General features: G+C 51.2%; 3 protein-coding genes across 6 annotated transcripts in view; 2 read left to right on the forward strand and 1 right to left on the reverse strand.

The window, feature by feature from the left end:
• Window positions 1-2389, forward strand: LOC119894635 (RING finger protein 224-like). Its single transcript, XM_038707294.1, has 2 exons — window positions 1-240; window positions 1730-2389. Exons 1-2 carry the CDS (start codon window positions 1-3, stop codon window positions 2063-2065), a joined length of 576 nt encoding a protein of 191 aa, XP_038563222.1. The 3' UTR covers window positions 2066-2389.
• A 1075-nt stretch (window positions 2390-3464) lies between these two features.
• On the reverse strand, window positions 3465-27337 carry pisd (phosphatidylserine decarboxylase). 4 transcript variants are annotated; one of them, XM_038707277.1, is made up of 9 exons: window positions 27254-27337; window positions 26597-26643; window positions 23480-23616; window positions 10657-10791; window positions 8696-8797; window positions 5975-6098; window positions 4830-4973; window positions 4595-4755; window positions 3465-4404 (listed from the first exon to the last, which is right to left on the reverse strand). In XM_038707277.1, the coding sequence occupies exons 1-9, from the start codon at window positions 27295-27297 to the stop codon at window positions 4135-4137; spliced, it is 1164 nt and encodes a 387-aa protein (XP_038563205.1). In that variant the 5' UTR covers window positions 27298-27337; the 3' UTR covers window positions 3465-4134. The 4 variants fall into 4 exon arrangements, with proteins under 4 accessions (XP_038563205.1, XP_038563207.1, XP_038563206.1 ...); XM_038707279.1 differs by lacking the exons at window positions 23480-23616; window positions 26597-26643; window positions 27254-27337 and adding exons at window positions 12789-12933; window positions 20079-20146; XM_038707278.1 differs by lacking the exons at window positions 23480-23616; window positions 26597-26643; window positions 27254-27337 and adding exons at window positions 12789-12933; window positions 20020-20114.
• Window positions 23209-27772, forward strand: part of LOC119894628 (UDP-glucuronosyltransferase 2A2-like) — a 31281-nt gene continuing 26717 nt past the window's right edge. The window contains exon 1 of the mRNA XM_038707275.1: window positions 23209-23337. The gene's annotated coding sequence lies outside the window, so the exon portion shown is untranslated. The remainder of the gene's footprint in view (window positions 23338-27772) is intronic.

A 27772-nucleotide genomic window follows, 5' to 3' on the forward strand; every position in this document is an offset into this window, starting at 1 on the left:
ATGTCCGACGACAGAAAAGAAGAAGCCGCTGAGGAGGAGGAGGTCACCTGTCAGCCCCTCCCCCCTCCTCATTCCTCTGTTGCGGTGGACACGCTGATGTCACTGAGGAGGCAGGACCTCGTCTGCATCGTGTGCTTTGGCAGTTACGACCTGGCGACCCGGTTGCCGCGGCGACTGCACTGCGGGCACGCCTTCTGCCAGGCGTGTCTGAAGAGACTGGACACGGTCATCAATGAACAGGTGACTGATGATATCATCAACACACACCTTGTTGTTCTCCTGGTACATCACCAGACTAACATGGCGTTAGATTCAGTGATTGAAATATTTGCTACGAGGCATCAGATGGTTTGATTCAGTAACATCGTTAATGCTGAGCTATGTTCGAAACACAAAACCAAAACAATGACCTTTAAGCTCTACATTTAACAAGCAGCACGCTGCGCCGGCCGTCACCGACCAGAAGCTCAACATTTATTCACTGTTCCCGTCAGAACCCGCTGAGTCTCCGTTGTCCCGGGAGTCAGAGTCCTGGCAGGAGCCGCTGCCCTCATACTGTACTTCCTGTCTTCAAACTGGCCTCCTCCAGCCTCAGAGGCTGTGTTCGGTCCTGGTTCTGCTGCCCACTCGCCAAGCTCATTCCGAGGGCGCTTTCCAACAGTATTCCCCACTGGGCCTGAAACCCTGTGCTAGCACAACAAGCCCCTGAGACCCCTGTTCCGGCCTGCTGGCGAGGCGCAGCGGGATAAATTTACTAAGAGTAAAATACAGCATGTATCTGTAAAGAGTCCAAGTACAGGATGTCATCAGTAGGGATGTTTCTGGTCAAGACGCCCTGGCGTCACGCACTGTAGAGCCCCTGGGAGAAGCCCTGTAGCGTCACTTTTGAACGTTAAAGGTAGGTGTAGGAGATTAAACGTGAGTCAACACAAGTGGGCCAGAAACCAGACTTTCAGCTAGGAGACCGGTGTTCATTTCCTGTGTGAAACAAAAAGTCAACACTGAATGTTTTTATTTTGTGATGTAAGTTATGCTACTTAACTTAAGCAATTTATCTGACGTAGGTAACGTGGTTATTTTTAACCCAAACCATGATATTTTCCTAGACCTCACCAAACCATTGACATTTGGCAACGTTAACAAGTACTTTATTTTGAAAGTTTAACCGGACATTGCATATTTATTGTTGCTAACTCGACCGCGGAGCCCTACAGGTGGAAAAGAGGCTAAAGGGCTCCACGGCGTTAACCATCAACGCCAGGGGTCTGACCAAGCGTCCATATGTGAGGAGGTGAGAATGTGTCGGCACTAAATGAAGAGCTGTTCAGAAAGAAACGGAGCAGAAAGATCCGTGATCCCCGTCACTAGCAGCTCCTGCACTGCAAAAACTGAGCTCTATTATTTAAAATGAGCAAAATTATCTGCCAACAGAACAAGAACATTTCACTCGCTACTTAAGGACAAAAACTTGAAAGTCGCCTGGTAAGAAGAAATGTCTTGTCAGACAAAAAACAAGTATGTTTTGCCTTCAATTAAGATAATTAATCTTACTTAGATTTTAGTCTTTGCAGTGTAGAATGTTTCAGTGTTCTCAGACTGACCAATGAAACGGACTCGTGGACGGTTAGTCGGCGATCAGGCGGCGGCTCTAAAAGCAGCTGAAGAGTCAGACAGGTGAAGTGATGATGGCATTTACAGTTAAACACTCACCTGTTTGCCCCCCCCCCAGGTGTGGATCCCGTGTCCTCAGTGTCGACAGAACACGCCTCGGCCCAGAGGAGGAGCAGCAGGTCTGGACCTGGACTTGGCCTCGTTCCTGGGAGTGAAGGCCCAGCAGACCTGCGCCTCCTCAGGCTCCCTGTCCTCCTGGAGCTCCGGCCGCAGGGAGGGGGCTTCACCCAGTGACCCGGCTCAGGACGGGAAGCTGTGGTTGGGGAAAGAAGTCCCCGATGACGGCTGGTTGCACGGAGGTCTGGCTGAGCCACGTTTCCATCGCTACGGCAACTGTTGCCCGCCGCCGTCCTACTGGTTGTGCTGCTGGTTCTGCTGCCCGGGGCGGGGCTAGGACGGACCAATGAGTGTGCTGTCTTTAGTTCTCCTTTCTGTTGGTGAAGGTTTTTTGCTCTGATAGATGTAAACTGCTAATAAACGTGTTCCTGAAATCCTGACTGATCATTTCATCACATTTACAAGCAAGTACGTGAATTAATTCCACATTCTGTCAAAGATATTCAGACTGAATACAAACAAATAACTAGACTGAACAGGGTCCAGACCACCTCGCAAACCACCTGTAGGCCACCACGGTAGGGCACCACATAGGGCACCATGCAGGTCACCAAGCAGACCACCACGTAGGGAACCACGTAGGGCACCATGCAGACCACCATGCAGGCCACGACGTAGGGCACCATGTAGGGCACCATGCAGGCCACGACATAGGGCACCATGCAGACCGCCAGGTAAGGCACCATGCAGACCACCATGCAGGCCACCACGTAGGGCACCAAACATACCACCATGCAGACCACCATGCAGGCCACGACGTAGGGCACCAAACATACCACCATGCAGACCACCAAGCAGACCACCACGTAGGGAACCACGACGTAGGGCACCAAACATACCACCATGCAGACCACCATGCAGGCCACCACGTAGGGCACCAAACATACCACCATGCAGACCACCATGCAGGCCACGACGTAGGGCACCATGCAGGCCACCAAGCAGACCACCACGTAGGGAACCACGACGTAGGGCACCATGCAGACCACCATGCAGGCCACGACGTAGGGCACCACATAGGGCACCATGCAGGCCACCACGTAGGGCACCATGCAGACCACCATGCAGACCACCATGGAGGGCACCATGCAGACCACCATGGAGGGCACCATGCAGACCACCAGGTAGGGCACCACGCAGACCTTTGATCGATTTGTCTTCAGCTGCTGGCAGTTATTGTTTAATATTGTACATCGTGTTATATATTTGAATATTTTAGATATCAGTGATGGAAGTACTCTGATCATCATCAATACTACACAGTGAAACACTAAGAAGTAGGGCTGGGCAATAAAACAACAATGATGATTATCGCAATATAATTTTCCTCAATATCAATAGAATAAATGTTCAATATATCATCAATGAATAATTGCTTTAATTCATTTGAATCACGAACAAATTAGCACTTAATATTTCTATCAAAATATGTATTTTGTTGAAAAAAAGAGGCCTGAAAAAAGATTAACTAATCATATTGTAGTAAAAAAATAGACCTCAGATTTGTGAAGTGATCCACTGTTTGGCATCAAGTGTTGTCACGTTCTGACCATAAAGAAAAGTTTAACCACATAATTAACCATCTGGTTTCACCAGATACAAGTACTCATCAGGCACTCGCTGCCTGTGAGTAACTGCACTAACATGTAAATACAGAAGTGGAACAAAGACGACGCTGCTGAGAATGAAACGTTTATTCATCATCACATTTTTTACAAAAGCTGATAAGAGTTCAGGTGAGACGTGTCACCTGTTCTTTAGCATGGTCGCAGTTTCACAACAACACAAAATTATTATTATTAACGTCACGGTTTTCTTGTGACCAATCACAGACATCCTGTGGCTGCTTCACATTTGTGTGCTAGCTGATGCTAACAACTGTGACAGCAGTGATTGGTTCAGAACAGAAATAATCAAAACAACAAAGCTTCAAACAGTTTCAGAGGACGGAGGAACTTTTTATTTCACTTTGTGTAAATTTGAATGTTTGAATTAATGTTAGTTTGTTAAATAATATGAAGGTTTGACTTCATTATTTTTGGGTTCATATTACTTAAATTTGATCTGATGTTTTCTTTTCGCTGATTTAAAGGAATATTTCAATTTAGTTTCAGGACGAGCGACTTTGAGACAGAATAGAAAAAAAAATAGAGAGAAAAGATTGGCACAAGGCATTCTGGGAGTTTGAGTCCTTGTCATAAAAACATCTTCAGGTTCATAACAGCGTCTTCTTTACAGAGAAAATTACCCACAATGCCCTAAAGTCTTAATATCTGTCTGACATTCATCAGTCCCCAGCAGTTCCTAGTCACCAGGCCCCTCCCCCTGAGTCTGCAGCTTGGCCAATCAGAGGCTACCGAGCCCTTCTCCCATTCTGATTCGCTGTCCTGGCTGCAGGTTGAAGGTGAAGTCTTTAGGAGCTTCGAACAGCAGAACAATGGTGGAGCCGAGGTTAAACTCCCCCACGGGGGCCCCCTTCTGTAAGACCACGCCCCCTCCATCGGCTGAGACCACGCCCCCTTCACTCGACGCCTTCAAGGCCTGGTCGCCGATGGCAACATAGCTGTGGTCATCGAAGGAGCCTTTATTGTAGCGAGGAGCGTTGGTCTGAAGCTCCTGAGGACGAAACACAAAAACTGCTGAAACTAAATATATTAAACACAAAGGTATATTTATATTTAAATACCAAATATTTATGTCATTAATTCCTCTGATTGGCCGACTGAAGGAAAAGAACAGATATACTGCAATACTTTAAAATACACAACAACAAGGTTTTATTAAAGTAGAAGCGGTTCAAACTCACCTGGTCGAAGTAAACCCTGATGGAGCCCACGTTTGTGGCTCCGACTGCTGTTAATGAGAAGAAGCCGTGCTGCCAGTGGCCGGTGAGCGCCACACGCTCGTTAAGGCAGAAGAGCTCTTTGACCAAACGAGCCACGCCCGGGTTAACCGACATTAACGAGCCTAACGAGGAGAGAGAGATGAAGGGCAGGTAGAGCGCAGACACCAGAAAGGTGAATAGGTGAACAGACTCTCACCTGGGAAGTGACGCCGAAGCTCCACCCTCCAGTCTGTAGGTGAATGGAAACAGTGATAGTCTCCTGGAGCCAGGTAGACCACGACGTGGAACAGGTCGTTGTCAGGAGACGACAGGAGGAGGTCCCTGAAGGACGACGAGGACTCTAAAGAAAGAGGGACACAATCAATCTTCAACAAGTCCCAGGTCAAGACCAACAAGTCCCAGACCAACAAGTCCCAGGTCAAGACCAACAAGTCCCAAGTCAAGACCAACGAGTCCCAGGTCAAGACCAAATCCCAGGTGCAGACCAACAAGTCCCAAATCAAAACCAACAAGTCCCAGGTCAAGACCAACAAGTACCAGGTGCAGACCAACAAGTCCCAGGTCAAGACCAACGAGTCCCAGGTCAAGACCAAATCGCAGGTGCAGACCAACAAGTCCCAAATCAAAACCAACAAGTCCCAGGTCAAGACCAACAAGTCCCAGACCAACAAGTCCCAAATCAAAACCAACAAGTCCCAGACCCAAACCAACAAGTCCCAGGCCAAGACCAACAAGTCCCAGGCCAAGACCAACAAGTCCCAGGTCAAGACCAACAAGTCCCACAAGTCCCAGGTGCAGACCAACAAGTCCCAGATCCAAACCAACAAGTCCCAGACCAACAAGTCCCAGATCCAAACCAACAAGTCCCAGACCAACAAGTCCCAGATCCAAACCAACAAGTCCCAGGTGCAGACCAACAAGTCCCAGACCAACACGTCCCAGGTCCAGACCAACACATCCCAGACCAACAAGTCCCAGGTCCAGACCAACAAATCCCAGGTCCAGACCAACAAGTCCCACACCAACAAGTCCCAGGTCCAGACCAACAAGTCCCAGGTCCAGTGGAAATTGCGCAATGGATAAGACTATGCCATTGTGTCCCTGAGCAAGACACTTAACCCCTAGTTGCTCCAGAGGCGTGTGACCTCTGACATGTAGAGCAAATGTAAGTCGCTTTGGATAAAAGCGTCAGCTAAATGAATAAATGTAAATATAAGTCCCAGGTCAAGACCAACAAATCCCAGGTCCAGGTCAAGACTGTTGTGTCTGACTGTTTGAGTCACAGATTTTTAATGGATCCGTGATGTCACATGCGTCATGGTGGAGTGGGCGTGGTCTTACCGTTGCCTCGCCTCTTCTGTGGACCCAGGAAGTTCTCCAGACTGTAGGTGACCCCCTTCACCTGCTCCACCTCTGAGTTCTCTACCCGACCGAAGTGGAGGATCCTCCCATCAGCTGGCGAGATCTGAGAGAAGCAAGCATCACAGTTCAGGAGGAGGAGGAGGAGGGTTACCAGACACGAGGAGGAGGAGGAGGAGGAGGGTTACCAGACACGAGGAGGAGGAGGAGGAGGAGGGTTACCAGACACGAGGAGGAGGAGGGTTACCAGACACGAGGAGGAGGAGGAGGGTTACCAGACACGAGGAGGAGGAGGGTTACCAGACACGAGGAGGAAGAGGAGGAGGAGGAGGAGGAGGGTTACCAGACACGAGAAGGAGGAGGAGGGTTACCAGACACGAGGAGGAGGAGGAGGAGGAGGGTTACCAGACACGAGGAGGAGGAGGAGGAGGGTTACCAGACACGAGGAGGAGGAGGAGGAGGAGGGTTACCAGACACGAGGAGGAAGAGGGTTACCAGACACGAGGAGGAGGAGGAGGAGGGTTACCAGACACGAGGAGGAGGAGGAGGAGGGTTACCAGACACGAGGAGGAGGAGGGTTACCAGACACGAGGAGGAAGAGGAGGAGGAGGAGGAGGAGGAGGGTTACCAGACACGAGAAGGAGGAGGAGGAGGGTTACCAGACACGAGGAGGAGGAGGAGGGTTACCAGACACGAGGAGGAAGAGGAGGAGGAGGAGGGTTACCAGACACGAGAAGGAGGAGGAGGAGGGTTACCAGACACGAGGAGGAGGAGGAGGAGGAGGGTTACCAGACACGAGAAGGAGGAGGAGGAGGGTTACCAGACACGAGAAAAAGGAGGAGGAGGAGGGTTACCAGACACGAGGAGGAGGAGGGTTACCAGACACGAGGAGGAAGAGGAGGAGGAGGAGGAGGAGGGTTACCAGACACGAGAAGGAGGAGGAGGAGGAGGAGGAGGGTTACCAGACACGAGGAGGAGGAGGAGGAGGAGGAGGGTTACCAGACACGAGGAGGAGGAGGAGGAGGAGGGTTACCAGACACGAGGAGGAAGAGGAGGAGGAGGAGGGTTACCAGACACGAGAAGGAGGAGGAGGAGGGTTACCAGACATGAGGAGGAGGAGGAGGAGGGTTACCAGACATGAGGAGGAGGAGGAGGAGGAAGGTTACCAGACACGAGGAGGAGGAGGAGGAGGAGGGTTACCAGACACGAGGAGGAGGAAGAGGGTTACCAGACACGAGGAGGAGGAGGAGGAGGAGGAGGAGGAGGGTTACCAGACACGAGGAGGAGGAGGAGGAGGAGGGTTACCAGACACGAGGAGGAGGAGGAGGAGGAGGAGGAGGAGGGTTACCAGACACGAGGAGGAGGAGGAGGAGGAGGGTTACCAGACACGAGGAGGAGGAGGAGGAGGAGGAGGAGGGGGGGGGGGGTTACCAGACACGAGACACGAGAACGAGGAGAAGGAGGAGGAGGAGGGTTACCAGACACGAGGAGGAGGAGGAGGGTTACCAGACACGAGGAGGAGGAGGAGGAGGAGGAGGAGGGTTACCAGACACGAGGAGGAGGAGGAGGAGGAGGGTTACCAGACACGTGGAGGAGGAGGAGGAGGGGGGGGTTATCAGACACGAGACACGAGAAGGAGGAGGAGGAGGGTTACCAGACACGAGACACGAGAAGGAGGAGGAGGAGGGTTACCAGACACGAGGAGGAGGAGGAGGAGGGTTACCAGACACGAGGAGGAGGAGGGTTACCAGACACGAGGAGGAGGAGGAGGAGGGTTACCAGACACGAGGAGGAGGAGGAGGAGGGTTACCAGACACGAGGAGGAGGAGGAGGAGGAGGAGGGTTACCAGACACGAGGAGGAGGAGGAGGAGGAGGGGGGTTACCAGACACGAGAAGGAGGGGGGTTACCAGACACGAGAAGGAGGAGGGTTACCAGACACGAGGAGGAGGAGGAGGAGGGGGGGGGGGGGGGTTATCAGACACGAGACACGAGAAGGAGGAGGAGGAGGAGGGTTACCAGACATGAGGAGGAGGAAGGTTACCAGACATGAGGAGGAGGAGGAGGAGGAGGAGGAGGGTTACCAGACACGAGGAGGAGGAGGAGGAGGGTTACCAGACACGAGGAGGAGGAGGAGGAGGAGGGTTACCAGACACGAGGAGGAGGAGGAGGGTTACCAGACATGAGAAGGAGGAGGAGGGTTACCAGACACGAGGAGGAGGAGGAAGGTTACCAGACATGAGAAGGAGGAGGAGGGTTACCAGACACGAGGAGGAGGAGGAGGAGGAGGGTTACCAGACACGAGGAGGAGGAGGAGGGTTACCAGACATGAGAAGGAGGAGGAGGGTTACCAGACACGAGGAGGAGGAGGAGGGTTACCAGACACGAGGAGGAGGAGGAAGGTTACCAGACACGAGGAGGAGGAGGAGGAGGAGGAGGAGGAGGAGGGTTACCAGACATGAGGAGGAGGAGGGTTACCAGACATCAGGAGGAGGAAGGTTACCAGACACGAGGAGGAGGAGGAGGGTTACCAGACATGAGGAGGAGGAGGAGGAGGGGGGGGGGGGGGGGGGGGTTATCAGACACGAGACACGAGAAGGAGGAGGAGGGTTACCAGACACGAGGAGGAGGAGGAGGAGGGTTACCAGACACGAGGAGGAGGAGGAGGGTTACCAGACACGAGGAGGAGGAGGAGGAGGGTTACCAGACACGAGGAGGCGCAGACTGGTCGGACTGCAGGTTTGAGGCGTCGACGGAAGAACTCCCCCAGATTCCTGTAGTGATGCAGATCCTCCACGGCGGCTTCCTATTGGCCGAAAGGAACACAAAGGTCAGAGCACAAACAGAGTGATAAAGGAGGTGCTTGGTGGAGGAGGTGCAGACGGTCCGGGAGGAGTCTGGTCACATGCTTATTTATACAGTATACTGCCAAAAGTTTTGGGTCGACATGCAGGTCAGTCCCTGATGTTTAACATGAGTCGGCCTCTGCAGCTGGAGCAGCTTCACTCTGCTGGGAACGCCGTCCACCAGGTTCAGGAGCAGCTTCGCTCTGCTGGGAACGCCGTCCACCAGGTTCAGGAGCAGCGTCGCTCTGCTGGGAACGCCGTCCACCAGGTTCAGGAGCAGCTTTGATTGGTCACTCCAGAGAACACGCCTCCTCTGCTCTAGTCTCCAGTGGCGGCGTGCTTTACACCGCTGCGTCCGACGCTTTGCATTGCACTTGGTGATGTCAGGCTTGGACGCAGCTGCTCGGCCGTGGAAACCCGTTCCACGAAGCTCTCTACGCACTGTTCCTGAGCTAATCCGAAGGCCACACAGCATTTGGAGGTCTGTAGCTGCCGACTCTGCAGAAAGTTGGAGACTTCTGTGCACCTCGGCGTGTTCTGACCCTGCTTTTTTTGATTTTATGTGGCTGAGTTTCTGTTGTTCCCAGTCGCTTCCTCTTTGTTATAACACCACTAACAGCCGAAAGTGGAATATTTAGTAGTGAGGAAAATTCAGGAAAGGACTTGCTGCACAGGTGGCAACCTGTCAGGGTACCACGCCTGAATCCACCGAGCTCCTGAGAGCGACGCGTTCTTTCACAGATGGTTGCAGTCTGCAGCCGAGGTGCTCGACTTCATCTGTGGCCAAAGACATGACTGGAACACCTGTAGTCAATGATTTGGAGGGGTGTCCCAAAACCTTTGGCAATATAGTGTATATTCTGCCTTTTGCAGAAAGACTAGTCTCACTGGTCTCACAGGTCTCACTGGTCTCACAGGTCTCACTGGTCTTACAGGCCTCACTGGTCTCACAGGTCTTACTAGTCTCACAGGCCTCACTGGTCTCACTGGTCTCACAGGTCTCACTGGTCTCACAGGTCTCACTGGTCTTACAGGCCTCACTGGTCTCACAGGCCTCACTGGTCTCACTGGTCTCACAGGCCTCACTGGTCTCACAGGTCTTACTAGTCTCACAGGCCTCACTGGTCTTACTGGTCTCACAGGTCTCACTGGTCTCACAGGTCTCACTGGTCTTACAGGCCTCACTGGTCTCACAGGCCTCACTGGTCTCACAGGCCTCACTGGTCTCACTGGTCTCACAGGTCTCACTGGTCTCACAGGTCTCACAGGTCTTACTGGTCTCACAGGCCTCACTGGTCTCACAGGTCTACTGGTCTCACAGGTCTCACAGGTCTCACTGGTCTTACAGGTCTCACTGGTCTTACAGGCCTCACTGGTCTCACAGGCCTCACTGGTCTCACAGGCCTCACTGGTCTCACTGGTCTCACAGGTCTCACAGGTCTCACTGGTCTTACAGGTCTCACTGGTCTTACAGGCCTCACTGGTCTCACAGGCCTCACTGGTCTCACAGGTCTCACTGGTCTCACAGGTCTCACAGGTCTTACTGGTCTCACAGGTCTCACAGGTCTCACAGGTCTCACTGGTCTTACAGGCCTCACTGGTCTCACAGGTCTTACTGGTCTCACAGGTCTTACTGGTCTCACAGGCCTCACTGGTCTCACAGGCCTCACTGGTCTCACTGGTCTCACAGGCCTCACAGGTCTCACTGGTCTTACAGGTCTCACTTGTGTTACAGGTCTCACTGGTCTTAGGTTACAGGTGTGAGTGTCCCAGGGGGTTCTGGGGGTCTAGAGGACAGAGCCACTGGGTTTGCACTGACCTGCATGTTGACCCCGAAGGTCCAGATGTAGAGAGAGTACACGGGTTTCCGGAGCCAGGTGGGGAGCTCCACCCCATTCAGACGACCCCAGGCCCGAGAGAGGAGGCGAGTCGGGAAGGAGCGGTACAACGCCACCTTCAGCACCAAACAGGAAACTACATGTCAGTCGTTAATATCTGGTTTTCAGAAGGAGGAATTTACAGAAAAACTTTACTTTTGTAGAAAACGAAGGAGGCGGTGAAAGACAGAAGCATAAAAACATGCGTAAAAGTAGAAAAGGAAGAAGAGCAGAAGACAGCAGAGAAAATGGAGTAAGTGAGAGATAAAAGGTGTGCTTCAACTGAGCGCTGTGACTGCCGAGCTTTTCAGAAGGTCCATGAACGCAGCACAGAGCTGCTGTCTCCATCATCAGACGCTGTTTTCTGACCTGCAGTGTCTTTGTTTGTCACGAGTGTGAAGCATGGTGATATTTCTGCTTGATGGTGCCCTGGACAGGCCGTTACCTGCATGTTTAAACACCTGAGACTCAGCGTCCGTAAAGGGATAGCTCAGGATGTTTGCAGTGCGTCTCTGAGGTACTTGTACATGGTCATCGTGTTTCCTGCGACAGATGGCGGTCGCTGTGTCCTCATTTTGGAGAAGCAGAGAGTTGTACTGAAGCTAAGCTACGTGTACTGCTGTGGACACAACCGGAGACCAGCTGGGAGATCAGACTGAAACCAAACTTCACTTTCCTACAGACTTTAAAGATGCGTTCTTGTGTTTGAACAAAGACGATTCATGGTCACCATGGAGATTTCAGCGTGTTCCTCTGAATGATGCTGCTGCTCTGAATCCAGACAATCACTCCATGAAACCCTCTCTGAAGAGGACTAAGGCTGGACTGGAAGCCTTATTTGTCGGTACTGATGTGTCCTAATGCAGTATGCAATAAAAGCAAAATCTGCAGCCTGCATCGAACCAGTCTACCTGTCGTACTGTGTCCCATAATGCAAAGTGCTAGAACAGTAACACTAACGGTATTTTCTTCAACAACAGAACGTTTGTTTACAATTTGAATGTGTTATTTCATCACTAAATCCACTTCAGAGAAGTTTTGAGGCGAGAAATCAGCTGTGTAGATTTGGAATATTGGCACTTTTACGAAAGTTGATGGTAAAATCGAACATGTGGTCCAACACTTTCGAAGTTGAGAAACTCCACAAACGGCAGCAGGGGAAGCTAACGAGCCGGCCGGCCAGTCAGCTATTTACTTATATCAAGACACATCTGGCTCCTGATGGACAGGAAATTCTTGTCTGGTGAAGCACTTAAGCACAAAAAACTAAAAACTAAACTAACATTACGTTGTTAGTGTCAAGTTACAGTACTTTTTATTTGATATAATTCTTATTTATGCGCAAACATTCGCAAGCAAGCTAGCTAGATCGGCTGCAGCCTTGTTCTCCATACACAGGATTACGTTTAAAAAGAGTTTTAGGTGGTTCTTCCTTTTATATTCCACCTATTGACTTCTGATTTCTCAGCCTGGCCTAGCATACTGCAAAACAACATTTAAAAGTTTCATTCTGCATGCTGCAGTAGTATGTCCGCCAGAGAGACCCCTGCTGAAGAGCACTGCTGTCTAAATAAATGAAACCTCACGTTTCCCTTCTGCCTCTTCTGGACGTTAAGTTCTTCTGTACACTCTGGTTTGAAAAGTCTCCCTTTCGTCTTCACAGTGAACAGCACTTTGTCTTCAATGTCTTAGTCACTCATTTAAATGTTCTTTCATTCTCTGTCTCTTCCACAAACCGCTGAAAGTCTGAGGTAAAGAGCTGAGGATATTACACCCAGCTTGCTGCTGTCCACAGCAGTACGCTGCTTTAGCTTCCATGCTAGTACAACTCTCTCCTGGTCCAAACTGCTGTCTACTGCAGGTAATACACTGACTGTGTGTAAGTACCACGTCCCGTTAACAATGAGTGTGCGCTCATCTGAGTTAGAATTGAAGACTTGAAGCCTGATGCTGGACTGGAGGCTCGTGGAGGCCTGATCCAGACGCTTCATGCTGTCTCTCCTGTCACTGTTTCCATCTGTATGAACCCCGTTGTTATTCGTTTAACCAGAAGCCAGTCAGCAGCCGCTCTTACCCGTTTGGCCAGCGGCTGGAGAGCGCTGACGGACAGGATGAAGCAGAGGAAGGCGATTGGCCGACGGCGCCAAGGGGTGGGGCGACACACGCCACCAGTGAGCGTGCTCAGACGGTGACGGAGAGCCAAACGAGGCACCTGGAGCCTGATTATGATAATTAGATTTAGATTAGAGAGTGATGAAGGAAGAGGAAAATTATTCAGAAACCTGAGGCAGGAGAAAGGAGGAGGAGGGAGGCGAAGGGATGGAGAGGTAAAAATTATGGAAACACTAAGAAAATGCATCCAAAACAAAAACAACATAAGATTGATACGTTAGTGGAAAATGAAAACATGACAAATAAATTTAAGAAAAGAAATAAAATTATTAATTTCATAGGCAGAGGACGAAGGGGTTGTTTCCCTCCTGTAATCTGATTGGCTTCAAAGTTTACATAACGTCATTTTTGAAGGACCATACAGTAGTTTTCCTTATCACTGACGATCTTTTAACCTCTCGTGTTAACAGAGCCTTTAAATCTGTGTTTCCTTCTGTCAGCCGCTTTCAGTTCATATTCACATCAAATCAACTCACAGAGACAAACCCAAATGAAAGCCCAACGTCCAGGACAAGAACCCCAGACATCCAGGACAAGAAACCCCAGACGTCCAGAACAAGAAACGAGACGACCAGGACAAGAAACCCCAGACGTCCAGAACAAGAAACGAGACAACCAGGACAAGAAACGAGATGACCAGTGCAAGAAACCCAGACAGGACAAGACATCCAGGAGAACAAGAAACGAGACGGCCAGTGCAAGAAACCCAGACGTCCAGGACAAGAAACCCCAGACGTCCAGAACAAGAAACGAGACGTCCAGAACAAGAAACGAGACGTCCAGAACAAGAAACGAGACGACCAGTGCCAGAAACCCCAGACGTCCAGAACAAGACATGAGATGACCAGTGCAAGAAACCCAGACGTCCAGGACAAGAAACGAGACGACCAGTGCAAGAAACCCAGACGTCCAGGACAAGAAACCCCAGACGTCCAGGACAAGAAACCCCAGACGTCCAGAACAAGAAACGAGACGACCAGTGCCAGAAACCCAGACGTCCAGAACAAGAAACCCCAGACGTCCAGAACAAGAAACGAGACAACCAGGACAAGAAATGAGACGACCAGGACAAGAAACGGGACGACCAGTGCAAGAAACCCACATGTCCAGGACAAGAAACCCCAGACGTCTAGAACAAGACACGAGATGACCAGGACAAGAAACGGGATGACCAGTGCAAGAAACCCAGACGTCCAGAACAAGAAACGAGACGACCAGGACAAGACACCCCAGACGTCCAGGACAAGAAACCCCAGACGTCCAGAACAAGAAACGAGACGACCAGTGCAAGAAACGAGACGACCAGTGCAAGAAACCCACACTCCAGGACAAGAAACCCAGACGTCCAGAACAAGAAACGAGACAACCAGGACAAGAAACCCAGACGAGCAGGACAAGAAACCCAGACGAGCAGGACAAGAAACCCAGACGAGCAGGACAAGAAACCCAGACGAGCAGGACAAGAAACCCAGAGGACCAGTGCAAGAAACAAGACGTCCAGGACAGGAAACCCAGACGTCCAGGACAAGAAAACCAGACGTCCAGGACAAGAAACCCAGACATCCAGGACAAGAAACGAAACGACCAGGACAAGAAACCCAGACGTCCAGGACAGGAAACCCAGACGTCCAGGACAAGAAACCCAGACGTCCAGGACAAGAAACCCAGACATCCAGGACAAGAAACGAGACAACCAGGACAAGAAACGAGACGACCAGTGCAAGAAACCCAGACGTCCAGGACAAGAAACCCCAGACGTCCAGAACAAGACACGAGATGACCAGGACAAGAAACGGGATGACCAATGCAAGAAACCCAGACGTCCAGGACAAGAAATGAGACGACCAGTGCAAGAAACCCAGACGTCCAGGACAAGAAACCCCAGACATCCAGAACAAGAAACGAGACAACCAGGACAAGAAACGAGACGACCAGTGCAAGAAACCCAGACGTCCAGGACAAGAAACCCCAGACGTCCAGAACAAGAAACGAGACGACCAGGTGAAGAAACGAGACGACCAGGACAAGAAACGAGACGACCAGTGCAAGAAACCCACATGTCCAGGACAAGAAACCCCAGACGTCCAGAACAAGACACGAGATGACCAGGACAAGAAACGGATGACCAGTGTAAGAAACCCAGACGTCCAGGACAAGAAATGAGACGACCAGTGCAAGAAACCCAGACGTCCAGGACAAGAAACCCCAGACATCCAGGACAGGAAACCCAGACGTCCAGGACAAGAAACCCCAGACGTCCAGGACAAGAAACCCAGACATCCAGGACAAGAAACGAAACGACCAGGACAAGAAACCCAGACGTCCAGGACAAGAAACCCCAGACGTCCAGAACAAGAAACGAGACGACCAGGTGAAGAAACGAGACGACCAGGACAAGAAACCCACATGTCCAGGACAAGAAACCCCAGACGTCCAGAACAAGACACGAGATGACCAGGACAAGAAACGGGATGACCAATGCAAGAAACCCAGACGTCCAGGACAAGAAATGAGACGACCAGTGCAAGAAACCCAGACGTCCAGGACAAGAAACCCCAGACATCCAGAACAAGAAACGAGACAACCAGGACAAGAAACGAGACGACCAGTGCAAGAAACCCAGACGTCCAGGACAAGAAACCCCAGACGTCCAGAACAAGAAACGAGACGACCAGGTGAAGAAACGAGACGACCAGGACAAGAAACGGGACGACCAGTGCAAGAAACCCACATGTCCAGGACAAGAAACCCCAGACGTCCAGAACAAGACACGAGATGACCAGGACAAGAAACCCCAGACGACCAGGACAAGAAACCCCAGACGTCCAGGACAAGAAACCTCAGACATCCAGGACAAGAAACCCCAGATGTCCAGGACAAGAAACGAGACGACCAGTGCAAGAAACCCACACGTCAGGACAAGAAACCCCAGACGTCCAGAACAAGAAACGAGACGACCAGGACAAGAAACCCAGACGAGCAGGACAAGAAACGAGACGTCCAGAACAAGAAACGAGACGACCAGGACAAAAAACCCAGACGTCCAGGACAAGAAACCCAGACGTCCAGGACAGGAAACCCAGACGTCCAGGACAAGAAAACCAGACGTCCAGGACAAGAAACCCAGACATCCAGGACAAGAAACGAAACGACCAGGACAAGAAACCCAGACGTCCAGGACAAGAAACCCCAGACGTCCAGAACAAGAAACGAGACGACCAGGTGAAGAAACGAGACGACCAGGACAAGAAACGGGACGACCAGGACAAGAAACGAGACGACCAGTGCAAGAAACCCACATGTCCAGGACAAGAAACCCCAGACGTCCAGAACAAGACACGAGATGACCAGGACAAGAAACGGGATGACCAGTGCAAGAAACCCAGACGTCCAGGACAAGAAACGAGACGACCAGTGCAAGAAACCCAGACGTCCAGGACAAGAAACCCCAGACATCCAGGACAAGAAACCCCAGACGTCCAGAACAAGAAACGGGATGACCAGTGCAAGAAACCCAGACGTCCAGGACAAGAAACCCAGACGTCCAGGACAAGAAACCCCAGACGTCCAGGACAAGAAACCCCAGACGTCCAGAACAAGAAACGAGACGACCAGTGCAAGAAATGAGACGACCAGTGCAAGAAACCCAGACGTCCAGGACAAGAAACCCCAGACGTCCAGAACAAGAAACGAGACGACCAGGACAAGAAACGAGATGACCAGTGCAAGAAACCCACATGTCCAGGACAAGAAACCCCAGACGTCCAGAACAAGAAACCCCAGACGTCCAGGACAAGAAACCCCAGACGTCCAACAAGAAACGAGACGACCAGTGCAAGAACGAGACGACCAGTGCAAGAAACCCACACGTCAGGACAAGAAACCCCAGACGTCCAGAACAAGAAACGAGACAACCAGGACAAGAAACCCAGACGAGCAGGACAAGAAACGAGACGACCAGTGCAAGAAACGAGACGTCCAGGACAAGAAACCCAGACGTCCAGGACAGGAAACCCAGACGTCCAGGACAAGAAACCCAGACGTCCAGGACAGGAAACCCAGACGTCCAGGACAAGAAACCCCAGACGTCCAGGACAAGAAACCCAGACGTCCAGGACAAGAAACGAAACGACCAGGACAAGAAACCCAGACGTCCAGGACAAGAAACCCCAGACGTCCAGAACAAGAAACGAGACGACCAGGTGAAGAAACGAGACGACCAGGACAAGAAACGGGACGACCAGTGCAAGAAACCCACATGTCCAGGACAAGAAACCCCAGACGTCCAGAACAAGACACGAGATGACCAGGACAAGAAACGGGATGACCAGTGCAAGAAACCCAGACGTCCAGGACAAGAAACGAGACGACCAGTGCAAGAAACCCAGACGTCCAGGACAAGAAACCCCAGACATCCAGGACAAGAAACCCCAGACGTCCAGAACAAGAAACGAGACGACCAGGACAAGAAACGGGATGACCAGTGCAAGAAACCCAGACGTCCAGGACAAGAAACCCCAGACGTCCAGGACAAGAAACCCCAGACGTCCAGAACAAGAAACGAGACGACCAGTGCAAGAAATGAGACGACCAGTGCAAGAAACCCAGACGTCCAGGACAAGAAACCCCAGACGTCCAGAACAAGAAACGAGACGACCAGGTGAAGAAACGAGACGACCAGGACAAGAAACGAGATGACCAGTGCAAGAAACCCACATGTCCAGGACAAGAAACCCCAGACGTCCAGAACAAGACACGAGATGACCAGTGCAAGAAACCCAGACGTCCAGGACAAGAAACCCCAGACGTCCAGGACAAGAAACCCCAGACGTCCAGGACAAGAAACCCCAGACGTCCAGAACAAGAAACGAGACGACCAGTGCAAGAAACGAGACGACCAGTGCAAGAAACGAGACGTCCAGGACAAGAAACCCAGACGTCCAGAACAAGAAACGAGACGACCAGTGCAAGAAATGAGACGACCAGTGCAAGAAACCCAGACGTCCAGGACAAGAAACCCCAGACGTCCAGGACAAGAAACCCCAGACGTCCAGGACAAGAAACCCCAGACGTCCAGAACAAGAAACGAGACGACCAGGTGAAGAAACGGGATGACCAGTGCAAGAAACCCAGACGTCCAGGACAAGAAACGAGACGACCAGTGCAAGAAACGAGACGACCAGTGCAAGAAACCCACACGTCAGGACAAGAAACCCCAGACGTCCAGAACAAGAAACGAGACAACCAGGACAAGAAACCCAGACGAGCAGGACAAGAAACGAGACGACCAGTGCAAGAAACGAGACGTCCAGGACAAGAAACCCAGACGTCCAGGACAAGAAACCCAGACGTCCAGGACAAGAAACCCAGACGTCCAGGACAGGAAACCCAGACGTCCAGGACAAGAAACCCAGACGTCCAGGACAAGAAACCCCAGACGTCCAGAACAAGACACGAGATGACCAGTGCAAGAAACCCAGACGTCCAGGACAAGAAACCCCAGACGTCCAGGACAAGAAACCCCAGACGTCCAGGACAAGAAACCCAGACATCCAGGACAAGAAACCCAGACATCCAGGACAAGAAACGAAACGACCAGGACAAGAAACCCAGACGTCCAGGACAAGAAACCCCAGACGTCCAGAACAAGAAACGAGACAACCAGGTGAAGAAACGAGACAACCAGGTGAAGAAACGAGACGACCAGGACAAGAAACGGGATGACCAGTGCAAGAAACCCACACGTCAGGACAAGAAACCCCAGACGTCCAGAACAAGAAACGAGACGACCAGGACAAGAAACCCCAGACGTCCGGGACAAGAAACCCCAGACGTCCGGGACAAGAAACCCCAGACGTCCAGAACAAGAAACGAGACGACCAGTGCAAGAAACCCACACGTCAGGACAAGAAACCCCAGACGTCCAGAACAAGAAACGAGACGAGCAGGACAAGAAACCCAGAGGACCAGGACAAGAAACCCAGAGGACCAGGACAAGAAACCCAGAGGACCAGGACAAGAAACCCAGAGGACCAGTGCAAGAAACGAGATGTCCAGGACAAGAAACCCAGACGTCCAGGACAAGAAACCCAGACGTCCAGGACAAGAAACCCAGACATCCAGGACAAGAAACCCAGACATCCAGGACAAGAAACGAAACGACCAGGACAAGAAACGAGACGACCAGAATAAGAAATCCAAATCCAGGACAGAACACTAAAATGACCCAATTTCTGGACACTGGAAAGTAGTCCCATGATAATATAAGATAATGATTACATGAAATCATAAATACTGAGAGTATAGAAACAAATACAGACGTACTTTGTCGGTGAAACAGACAGAAGGCTCAACCATGTAAAACTACTGAGCAGTCCTCTGTAAGAGCAAAATAAAATAAAACATGAAAAAACAGACTGTAAAAATCTGACAGGAAGCAGGAGGAAGACAGTGACAGGAAGTAAAGAGAGAAAACAGACAATGAAGGAAAAAAATAAGGGTGGAGGAGGAGGAGGGTGGAGAGGACGCTAATGGAGCACACACTCGCTAACAGCTAAACTACAGCAGGAATGCAGTGATGCTAACACGCCAACAAAATATCTGATCCTCTGAAAAACAGCAGACCACCCTGCACTGTGACTGTTTCCACGGTGTTCAATATAAACAAGTAAACATATAACTGTCTGAGTGGTGTTAGTGTACGCAGATGAAGATCAGATCACATTTTATGACCAGCTTCAGCAGAAATCCAGGTGATTCAAAAGGTTCACATACTTTCTCCTGAGACTGTAGATGTGTGTTTGAAGCTATCTGGGTTATCACAGGATCAACTGGAAAGAGGCTAACGCAGGCTAAGCTAAAGCTAAAATAGCTGACCTGCTATTAGAGACCACACACACTAATCTCTACCCTCCCCCACCCCTCCCCCTTCTGCCTCAGACTGTTTACTTACTCAGAGAAATACTTTTAATCTTTATACTTGAAACTCCTGCTCACCCTCTCTCTTTTCTTCCTCTCCCACCTGAGTCTTCCTCACCCCTCTTCCTCTCTCTCCCACCTGAATCGTGCTGTCGCTCTCGTCCTCACCCCTCTTCCTACATCTCTCTCTCTCTCCGTCGGTCGAGCGCCGCCACCTCAGCAGGTCGTGTCTCCGCCGCGTGCTGCCGCCGCGGTGACGAGGGAAGAACCTCACCATGAACGTTTGGTTGGTAAAGACGCAGCAGAGAAAGACGGGCGATGACACATGCTGATGTTTACATCGCACAGGTGAGAGCGGACAGGTGAGTGTGTTCACTCAGAGGACAGCAGCACGAGTGACAGAGAGAGAGAGAGGGGTGCTAATACTACTGAGCCCGCCCTCCCCCCTCCCTCCCTCTCCCTCTCTCACCCCTCCCTTATATAAAATACTGTCGTGTGAGAATCCTGATGGTTATTTTAATAAAATGTGAAGAAATAAAAACCGGACAGATCAATAAAGAAGCTCAGTAAAACAATACTTCTTTAGTCCAATCAGAGCCTACATGTCTCCTGCAGTTACTGACGGACCAATCCGGAGGCAGGAGGGGAAGTGGGGAGAGGGTCCAGGACCTGAGTGAGGTGGTGATGTGTCAGTGCAGCAGGGCAGAGTGATATCATCACTGTGACATCACCTCTCACCCAGTGACCCGGCTGATGGCAGCTGCATGTTAACATGTTAGCAGCTGTGACGTCACCTCTCACCCAGTGACCCGGCTGATGACAGCTGCATGTTAGCATGTTAGCAGCTGTGACGTCACCTCTCACCCAGTGACCCGGCTGATGACAGCTGCATGTTAGCATGTTAGCAGCTGTGACGTCACCTCTCACCCAGTGACCCGGCTGATGACAGCTGCATGTTAGCATGTTAGCAGCTGTGACATCACCTCTCACCCAGTGACCCGGCTGATGACAGCTGCATGTTAGCATGTTAGCAGCTGTGATGTCACCTCTCACCCAGTGACCCGGCTGATGACAGCTGCATGTTAGCATGTTAGCAGCTGTGACATCACCTCTCACCCAGTGACCCGGCTGATGACAGCTGCATGTTAGCATGTTAGCAGCTGTGACGTCACGTCTCACCCAGTGACCCGGCTGATGACAGCTGCATGTTAGCATGTTAGCAGCTGTGACGTCACCTCTCACCCAGTGACCCGGCTGATGACAGCTGCATGTTAGCATGTTAGCAGCTGTGACGTCACCTCTCACCCAGTGACCCGGCTGATGCCAGCTGCATGTTAGCAGGTGTGACGTCACCTCTCACCCAGTGACCCGGCTGATGCCAGCTGCATGTTAGCATGTTAGCAGCTGTGACGTCACCTCTCACCCAGTGACCCGGCTGATGAAAGCTGCATGTTAGCATGTTAGCAGCTGTGACATCACATCTCACCCAGTGACCCGGCTGATGGCAGCTGCATGTTAGCATGTTAGCAGCTGTGACGTCACGTCTCACCCAGTGACCCGGCTGATGCCAGCTGCATGTTAGCATGTTAGCAGCTGTGACGTCACCTCTCACCCAGTGACCCGGCTGATGCCAGCTGCATGTTAGCATGTTAGCAGCTGTGACGTCACCTCTCACCCAGTGACCCGGCTGATGCCAGCTGCATGTTAGCATGTTAGCAGTTGTGACGTCACGTCTCACCCAGTGACCCGGCTGATGGCAGTTGCATGTTAGCATGTTAGCAGTTGTGACGTCACCTCTCACCCAGTGACCCGGCTGATGACAGCTGCATGTTAGCATGTTAGCAGTTGTGACGTCACGTCTCACCCAGTGACCCGGCTGATGGCAGCTGCATGTTAGCATGTTAGCAGCTGTGACGTCACCTCTCACCCAGTGACCCGGCTGATGGCAGCTGCATGTTAGCATGTTAGCAGCTGTGACGTCACCTCTCACCCAGTGACCCGGCTGATGCCAGCTGCATGTTAGCATGTTAGCAGTTGTGACGTCACCTCTCACCCAGTGACCCGGCTGATGACAGCTGCATGTTAGCATGTTAGCAGTTGTGACCCGGCTGATGGCAGCTGCATGTTAGCATGTTAGCAGTTGTGACGTCACGTCTCACCCAGTGACCCGGCTGATGACATCTGCATGTTAGCATGTTAGCAGTTGTGACGTCACGTCTCACCCAGTGACCCGGCTGATGCCAGCTGCATGTTAGCATGTTAGCAGCTGTGACGTCACCTCTCACCCAGTGACCCGGCTGATGACAGTTGCATGTTAGCATGTTAGCAGCTGTGACGTCACGTCTCACCCAGTGACCCGGCTGATGACATCTGCATGTTAGCATGTTAGCAGCTGTGACGTCACGTCTCACCCAGTGACCCGGCTGATGACAGTTGCATGTTAGCATGTTAGCAGCTGTGACGTCACGTCTCACCCAGTGACCCGGCTGATGACAGCTGCATGTTAGCATGTTAGCAGCTGTGACGTCACCTCTCACCCAGTGACCCGGCTGATGACAGTTGCATGTTAGCATGTTAGCAGCTGTGACGTCACGTCTCACCCAGTGACCCGGCTGATGACAGCTGCATGTTAGCATGTTAGCAGCTGTGACGTCACCTCTCACCCAGTGACCCGGCTGATGACAGTTGCATGTTAGCATGTTAGCAGCTGTGACGTCACCTCTCACCCAGTGACCCGGCTGATGACATCTGCATGTTAGCATGTTAGCAGCTGTGACGTCACCTCTCACCCAGTGACCCGGCTGATGACAGCTGCATGTTAGCAGTTGTGACGTCACCTCTCACCCAGTGACCCGGCTGATGACAGCTGCATGTTAGCAGCTGTGACGTCACCTCTCACCCAGTGACCCGGCTGATGACAGCTGCATGTTAGCAGTTGTGACGTCACCTCTCACCCAGTGACCCGGCTGATGACATCTGCATGTTAGCATGTTAGCAGCTGTGACGTCACCTCTCACCCAGTGACCCGGCTGATGACAGCTGCATGTTAGCAGTTGTGACGTCACCTCTCACCCAGTGACCCGGCTGATGACAGCTGCATGTTAGCAGCTGTGACGTCACCTCTCACCCAGTGACCCGGCTGATGACAGCTGCATGTTAGCAGCTGTGACGTCACCTCTCACCCAGTGACCCAGATGATGACATCTGCATGTTGTTTTGTTTATGAAGTCAGGCTCTTCTTCTTCTCTGGTTGTGTTGGTACATTAGCTCACAGGTGAACTTTAACCCAGTCTTAATCAGGTATCAGTAAACATAGAAGCTCCACAGTAAACACGTCTGGCTGACTTTGATTGGGGGGGTGAAGGGGGGGTTACATGGACAGTGTTTACTCAACCTCATCATTCTGACGAGGCTACAGACAGAAAATGCTACTGCTCATCAGGAGTTTCTACCAGCTGTGCAGCGTCTGATCGGCCGAGACAGAAGAAGAAAAGGAGGATTGAGGCAGACGGTGGCAGACAGAGCAGGAGCAGGTAAAATGGCGTGAGGCTTCTGGATTATTCTGATTTTCGCATTTAGAGTTTGATGTAGACGGCAGCACGTTTCAAAAGAGGAAGTGAAGGAGGTGAGAAGAAGAACTGAAGAAGCACCAGGAGCAGGTGTGTCCTGTCCTACCTGAGTGGGAGTGGCCACAGGGGGCAGAGCGCCATCCTCCTGCTGGCCCCGCCTCCTATAGTGCTGGTAGCCAAGGTAACCGCCACCTGTTACTAACAGGAGGGGGAGGGGCCGGGGGCGGGGTAGGAAGCCATGACCTGAAGAATAGAGAGAGAGCCGATTGGTCACAGAATCATGGAATCACAGAATAATGGTTCTCCTGGTTCCACTGACTCTACTGGTATTACTAGTTCTCCTGGTTCCACTGACTCTACTGGTATTACTAGTTCTCCTGGTTCTACTGACTCTGCTGGTATTACTAGTTCTCCTGGTTCCACTGACTCTACTGGTATTACTAGTTCTCCTGGTTCCACTGACTCTCCTGGTATTACTAGTTCTCCTGGTTCTACTGACTCTCCTGGTTCCACTGACTCTACTGGTATTACTAGTTCTCCTGGTTCCACTGACTCTCCTGGTTCTACTGACTCTACTGGTATTACTAGTTCTCCTGGTTCTACTGACTCTACTGGTATTACTAGTTCTCCTGGTTCCACTGACTCTACTGGGATTACTAGTTCTCCTGGTTCTACTGACTCTACTGGGATTACTAGTTCTCCTGGTTCCACTGACTCTGCTGGTATTACTAGTTCTCCTGGTTCCTCTGACTCTACTGGTATTACTAGTTGTCCTGGTTCTACTGACTGTGCTGGTATTACTAGTTCTCCTGGTTCCACTGACTGCTGGTTCCACTGAGTCTACTGGTATTACTAGTTCTCCTGGTTCCACTGACTCTGCTGGTATTACTAGTTCTCCTGGTTCTACTGACTCTCCTGGTTCCACTGACTCTACTGGTATTACTAGTTCTCCTGGTATTACTGGTTCTCCTGACTGCGGTTTACACTGAACTACTGGTTCCAAGCCCATGACCTTGTCCCCGGTTGGACCAGGACGCTGCAGGGTTCCTGTTGTTATCAGAAGTTGTATCAGTTAAGCCTGTTAAAAAGAATCAAATGCACGATCAAACTTTCTGCCCTTCACCGTTTGTGTAGCGCCTCATGAAGCGCTGTTTCCTGGATGTCATTTCACTTTGACATCTCTGATGTTGTTAGACCTGCTGTGTTTCATGTTGTAATAATAGAGCCCAGGTAGTCTGCACGTTATTCCAACATTAGAGTCCTGTGGTGAGTTTTAATTGGGGCTCTATGAGATAAATGTTACTGCCTCCTTTTGTTCAGGCACAGATGATGAAACTCTCTCCTCGTCAGTCTAAGGGCTGAAATCATTTCACATAAAGCACCGCAAAAGTGACACTATTTCTGTGCAGTGAACGATGAGGCTGCTGTGATCTGACCGTTTATTGGAAGCCCCAGATGTTTCTGCGTGTTATAATGTTGGCAGACGTGTTTCTGGTTAGTGAACGATGAGGCTGCTGTGATCTGACCGTTTATTGGAAGCCCCAGATGTTTCTGCGTGTTATAATGTTGGCAGACGTGTTTCTGGTTAGTGAACGATGAGGCTGCTGTGATCTGACCGTTTATTGGAAGCCCCAGATGTTTCTGCGTGTTATAATGTTGGCAGACGTGTTTCTGTGCAGTGAAGAAATGATCTGCAGCCTTCAGAACAGACAGCTGCTCTGACAGAGATCACAGCTCAGTTGACACGTGATGCAGACTGAACTGACGTTGCTTCACAATGACGCTCCAAGGAAAGGACGTCTCATTTCATTAGATGCCTGTTTCCTCGACTCTTCTCACCTCGCGTCTCCTCCTCGAGCTCGCATCTCGGGTGGGCGGGACTAACACGCACCACGAGGATCGAGGAGATGGAAATTTGGGAAAGGAGAAAGGTCCGGTGTCTTGACCAGGGACACATTGGTGGACATGTCTTAGTGGGGAATTGACCCTTCGCTAAGCCCCACCCCCTTAGTTACTGTTGCTAAGTCCGACAAACAGTCGGCGCTGCCGCTGCCCTCCCCGAGAGACATTGTCTCATTCGTTGGAAAAAGCAATCTCAGAAAGAAGCAGACAGTTGCATTAAACATTTGAAGGTATTATTCAGACTATCTGAAGGACTCTGACTCTGACGGGTTCTGAAGGACTCTGACGGGTTCTGAAGGACTCGGACTCTGACGGGTTCTGAAGGACTCTGACGGGTTCTGAAGGACTCTGACGGGTTCTGAAGGACTCGGACTCTGACGGGTTCTGAAGGACTCTGACGGGTTCTGAAGGACTCTGACTCTGACGGGTTCTGAAGGACTCTGACGGGTTCTGAAGGACTCGGACTCTGACGGGTTCTGAAGGACTCTGACGGGTTCTGAAGGACTCTGACTCTGACGGGTTCTGAAGGACTCTGACGGGTTCTGAAGGACTCTGACTCTGACGGGTTCTGAAGGACTCTGACGGGTTCTGAAGGACTCTGACGGGTTCTGAAGGACTCGGACTCTGACGGGTTCTGAAGGACTCTGACGGGTTCTGAAGGACTCTGACTCTGACGGGTTCTGAAGGACTCTGACGGGTTCTGAAGGACTCGGACTCTGACGGGTTCTGAAGGACTCGGACGGGTTCTGAAGGACTCTGACGGGTTCTGAAGGACTCGGACTCTGACGGGTTCTGAAGGACTCTGACGGGTTCTGAAGGACTCTGACTCTGACGGACTCCAACGGGTCCTTTCAGTCTCTCTGGGTAGCTCCTGTAACTATGACAACAGCGTTTGTCCAGATGTTAGAAAAAGTTGCTTTAGAGTGAAGGTTAGAGAAGGTTACGGACCTCGGCTAGAGCGAGGAGATAGAGAAGAGGAGGTGCAGGAGGAGATAGAGAAGAGGAGGAGGTGCATTAGGAGACAGAGAGGAGGAGGAGGTGCAGGAGGAGATAGAGAAGAGGAGGAGGTGAAGAGGAGGAAGTGCAGTGGGAGATAAAGAGGAGGAGGTGACGAGGAGGTGAAGATGAAGAGGAGGTGCAGGAGAAGACAGAGAGGAGGAGGTGGTGGTGCAGGAGGAGGTGAAGATGAAGAGGAGGTGCAGGAGAAGACAGAGAGGAGGAGGTGGTGGTGCAGGAAGAGGTGAAGATGAAGAGGAGGTGCAGGAGGAGGAGGTGCAGCAGGAGGAGGAGATAGAGGAGGAGGAGGTGCAGCAGGACTCACCCGTGCTCAGGCTGCGCTGCCGGCTGCAGCTCAGAGGAGAGGACTTCCTGGTGAAAGATGAAACGTGTGTGAGATTGTGAGGACAGGCCTGTTCTTATTTCAGCCGTTTTCACACAGGGCTTTGGTTAGGTGGGTTCTCTCCCGGGCCTGGTCCTGTGAAGGGCTCCCGAGGTGTCCTTCACAGGACCAGGACTGGAGACGCCCTGAGGTCCGGGGTCACAGGTACGTCCTGCTCGGGTCACCTGTCTCCAGCAGGTCTTGATTCTGCTGTCCCCCTCAGAGACAGGGGACACCAGCAGCTGTTGTCGCTCTGCAGCGCTTCAGTAAAACCTTCTTGGCTCTTTACAATAATATGCAAGAATCCCTGTAAATCTGAAACACGTCCAGGTTAAACTCACCAGGTGAGTCTGCCTAATGTTACCAGAGCCCAGAGCTTCAGCACACACCTGTCTGACGTCACGTTGGATGATACACGCGATCAAAAGTGAATTTAATCTAAAGTGTGAACAGAGTCTGGTGGACTCGCAGGTCACCCGGTTCCTTCCGCACACAGCCTCACTAACACCACAGGGACGTCACCTGCGTTTCAGCCACGCGGACAAACGTCGCCCTGTTGACATGAACAGCTGCTGTAGTAAAATAAATGAAGGTAAATACCTCGGACTCACTCCGCTGTACACCCTCCGCAGGGCCGTCGCCATGTTCTGTTTGTGCGAGTGACGTAGGGACGTACTGCGTAACGGCAGAGCACAGATTGGGATTTTCATTCCGAGCCGTTCTGTCAGGTGAACTTTCCTTCAATGTGATTGGCTGAACTCCTTCATCTGAAGCAGCTGATTGGTCAACACAGAAGCTGCTGCCTGCGAGGTTAAACTGAGGGCTCCAAATACTATCGGTCTATAAATACCATAGACCGGATATAAAAATGGACGTAGCGTCCGTGACGTCACCCGTTGGTTTCTGAAGAGCCGTTTTTGTTTTTCCAAACTTTATTTGAAATTGGGGGGTTATATAAACATAACACAAGCTGATAAAGTTTTAACTGCCTTTTGCTTTAGAGAGCCCTGAATTGATGAGATGTAATGTTTGAACTCGTTTGAAAAGGCCACAGGTTTCTTACCTGTGAAGATGTGAATATGAAATTTGGCCATAATAATGAGGAGATTAATCAAGTAC

Source organism: Micropterus salmoides, unplaced genomic scaffold (genome assembly GCF_014851395.1).
Source record: "Micropterus salmoides isolate LMB-PRFRI ecotype aquatic unplaced genomic scaffold, ASM1485139v1 Ms_hic_scaffold_814, whole genome shotgun sequence".
NCBI lineage: Eukaryota > Metazoa > Chordata > Actinopteri > Centrarchiformes > Centrarchidae > Micropterus > Micropterus salmoides.

Coding starts and splice junctions, on each gene's coding strand:
- LOC119894635 (XM_038707294.1), top strand. CDS start 1: ATGTCCGACGACAGAAAAGAAGAAGCCGCTGAGGAGGAGGAGGTCACC. Junction 241..1,729: donor ACACGGTCATCAATGAACAG/GTGACTGATGAT, acceptor CCCCCCCCCCAG/GTGTGGATCCCGTGTCCTCA.
- pisd (XM_038707276.1), bottom strand. CDS start 13,091: ATGTTGTTTTTGTTTTGGATGCATTTTCTTAGTGTTTCCATAATTTTT. Junction 4,974..5,974: donor ACAGAAGAGGCGAGGCAACG/GTAAGACCACGC, acceptor CTCTTTCTTTAG/AGTCCTCGTCGTCCTTCAGG. Junction 4,756..4,829: donor GCTTCGGCGTCACTTCCCAG/GTGAGAGTCTGT, acceptor TCTCCTCGTTAG/GCTCGTTAATGTCGGTTAAC.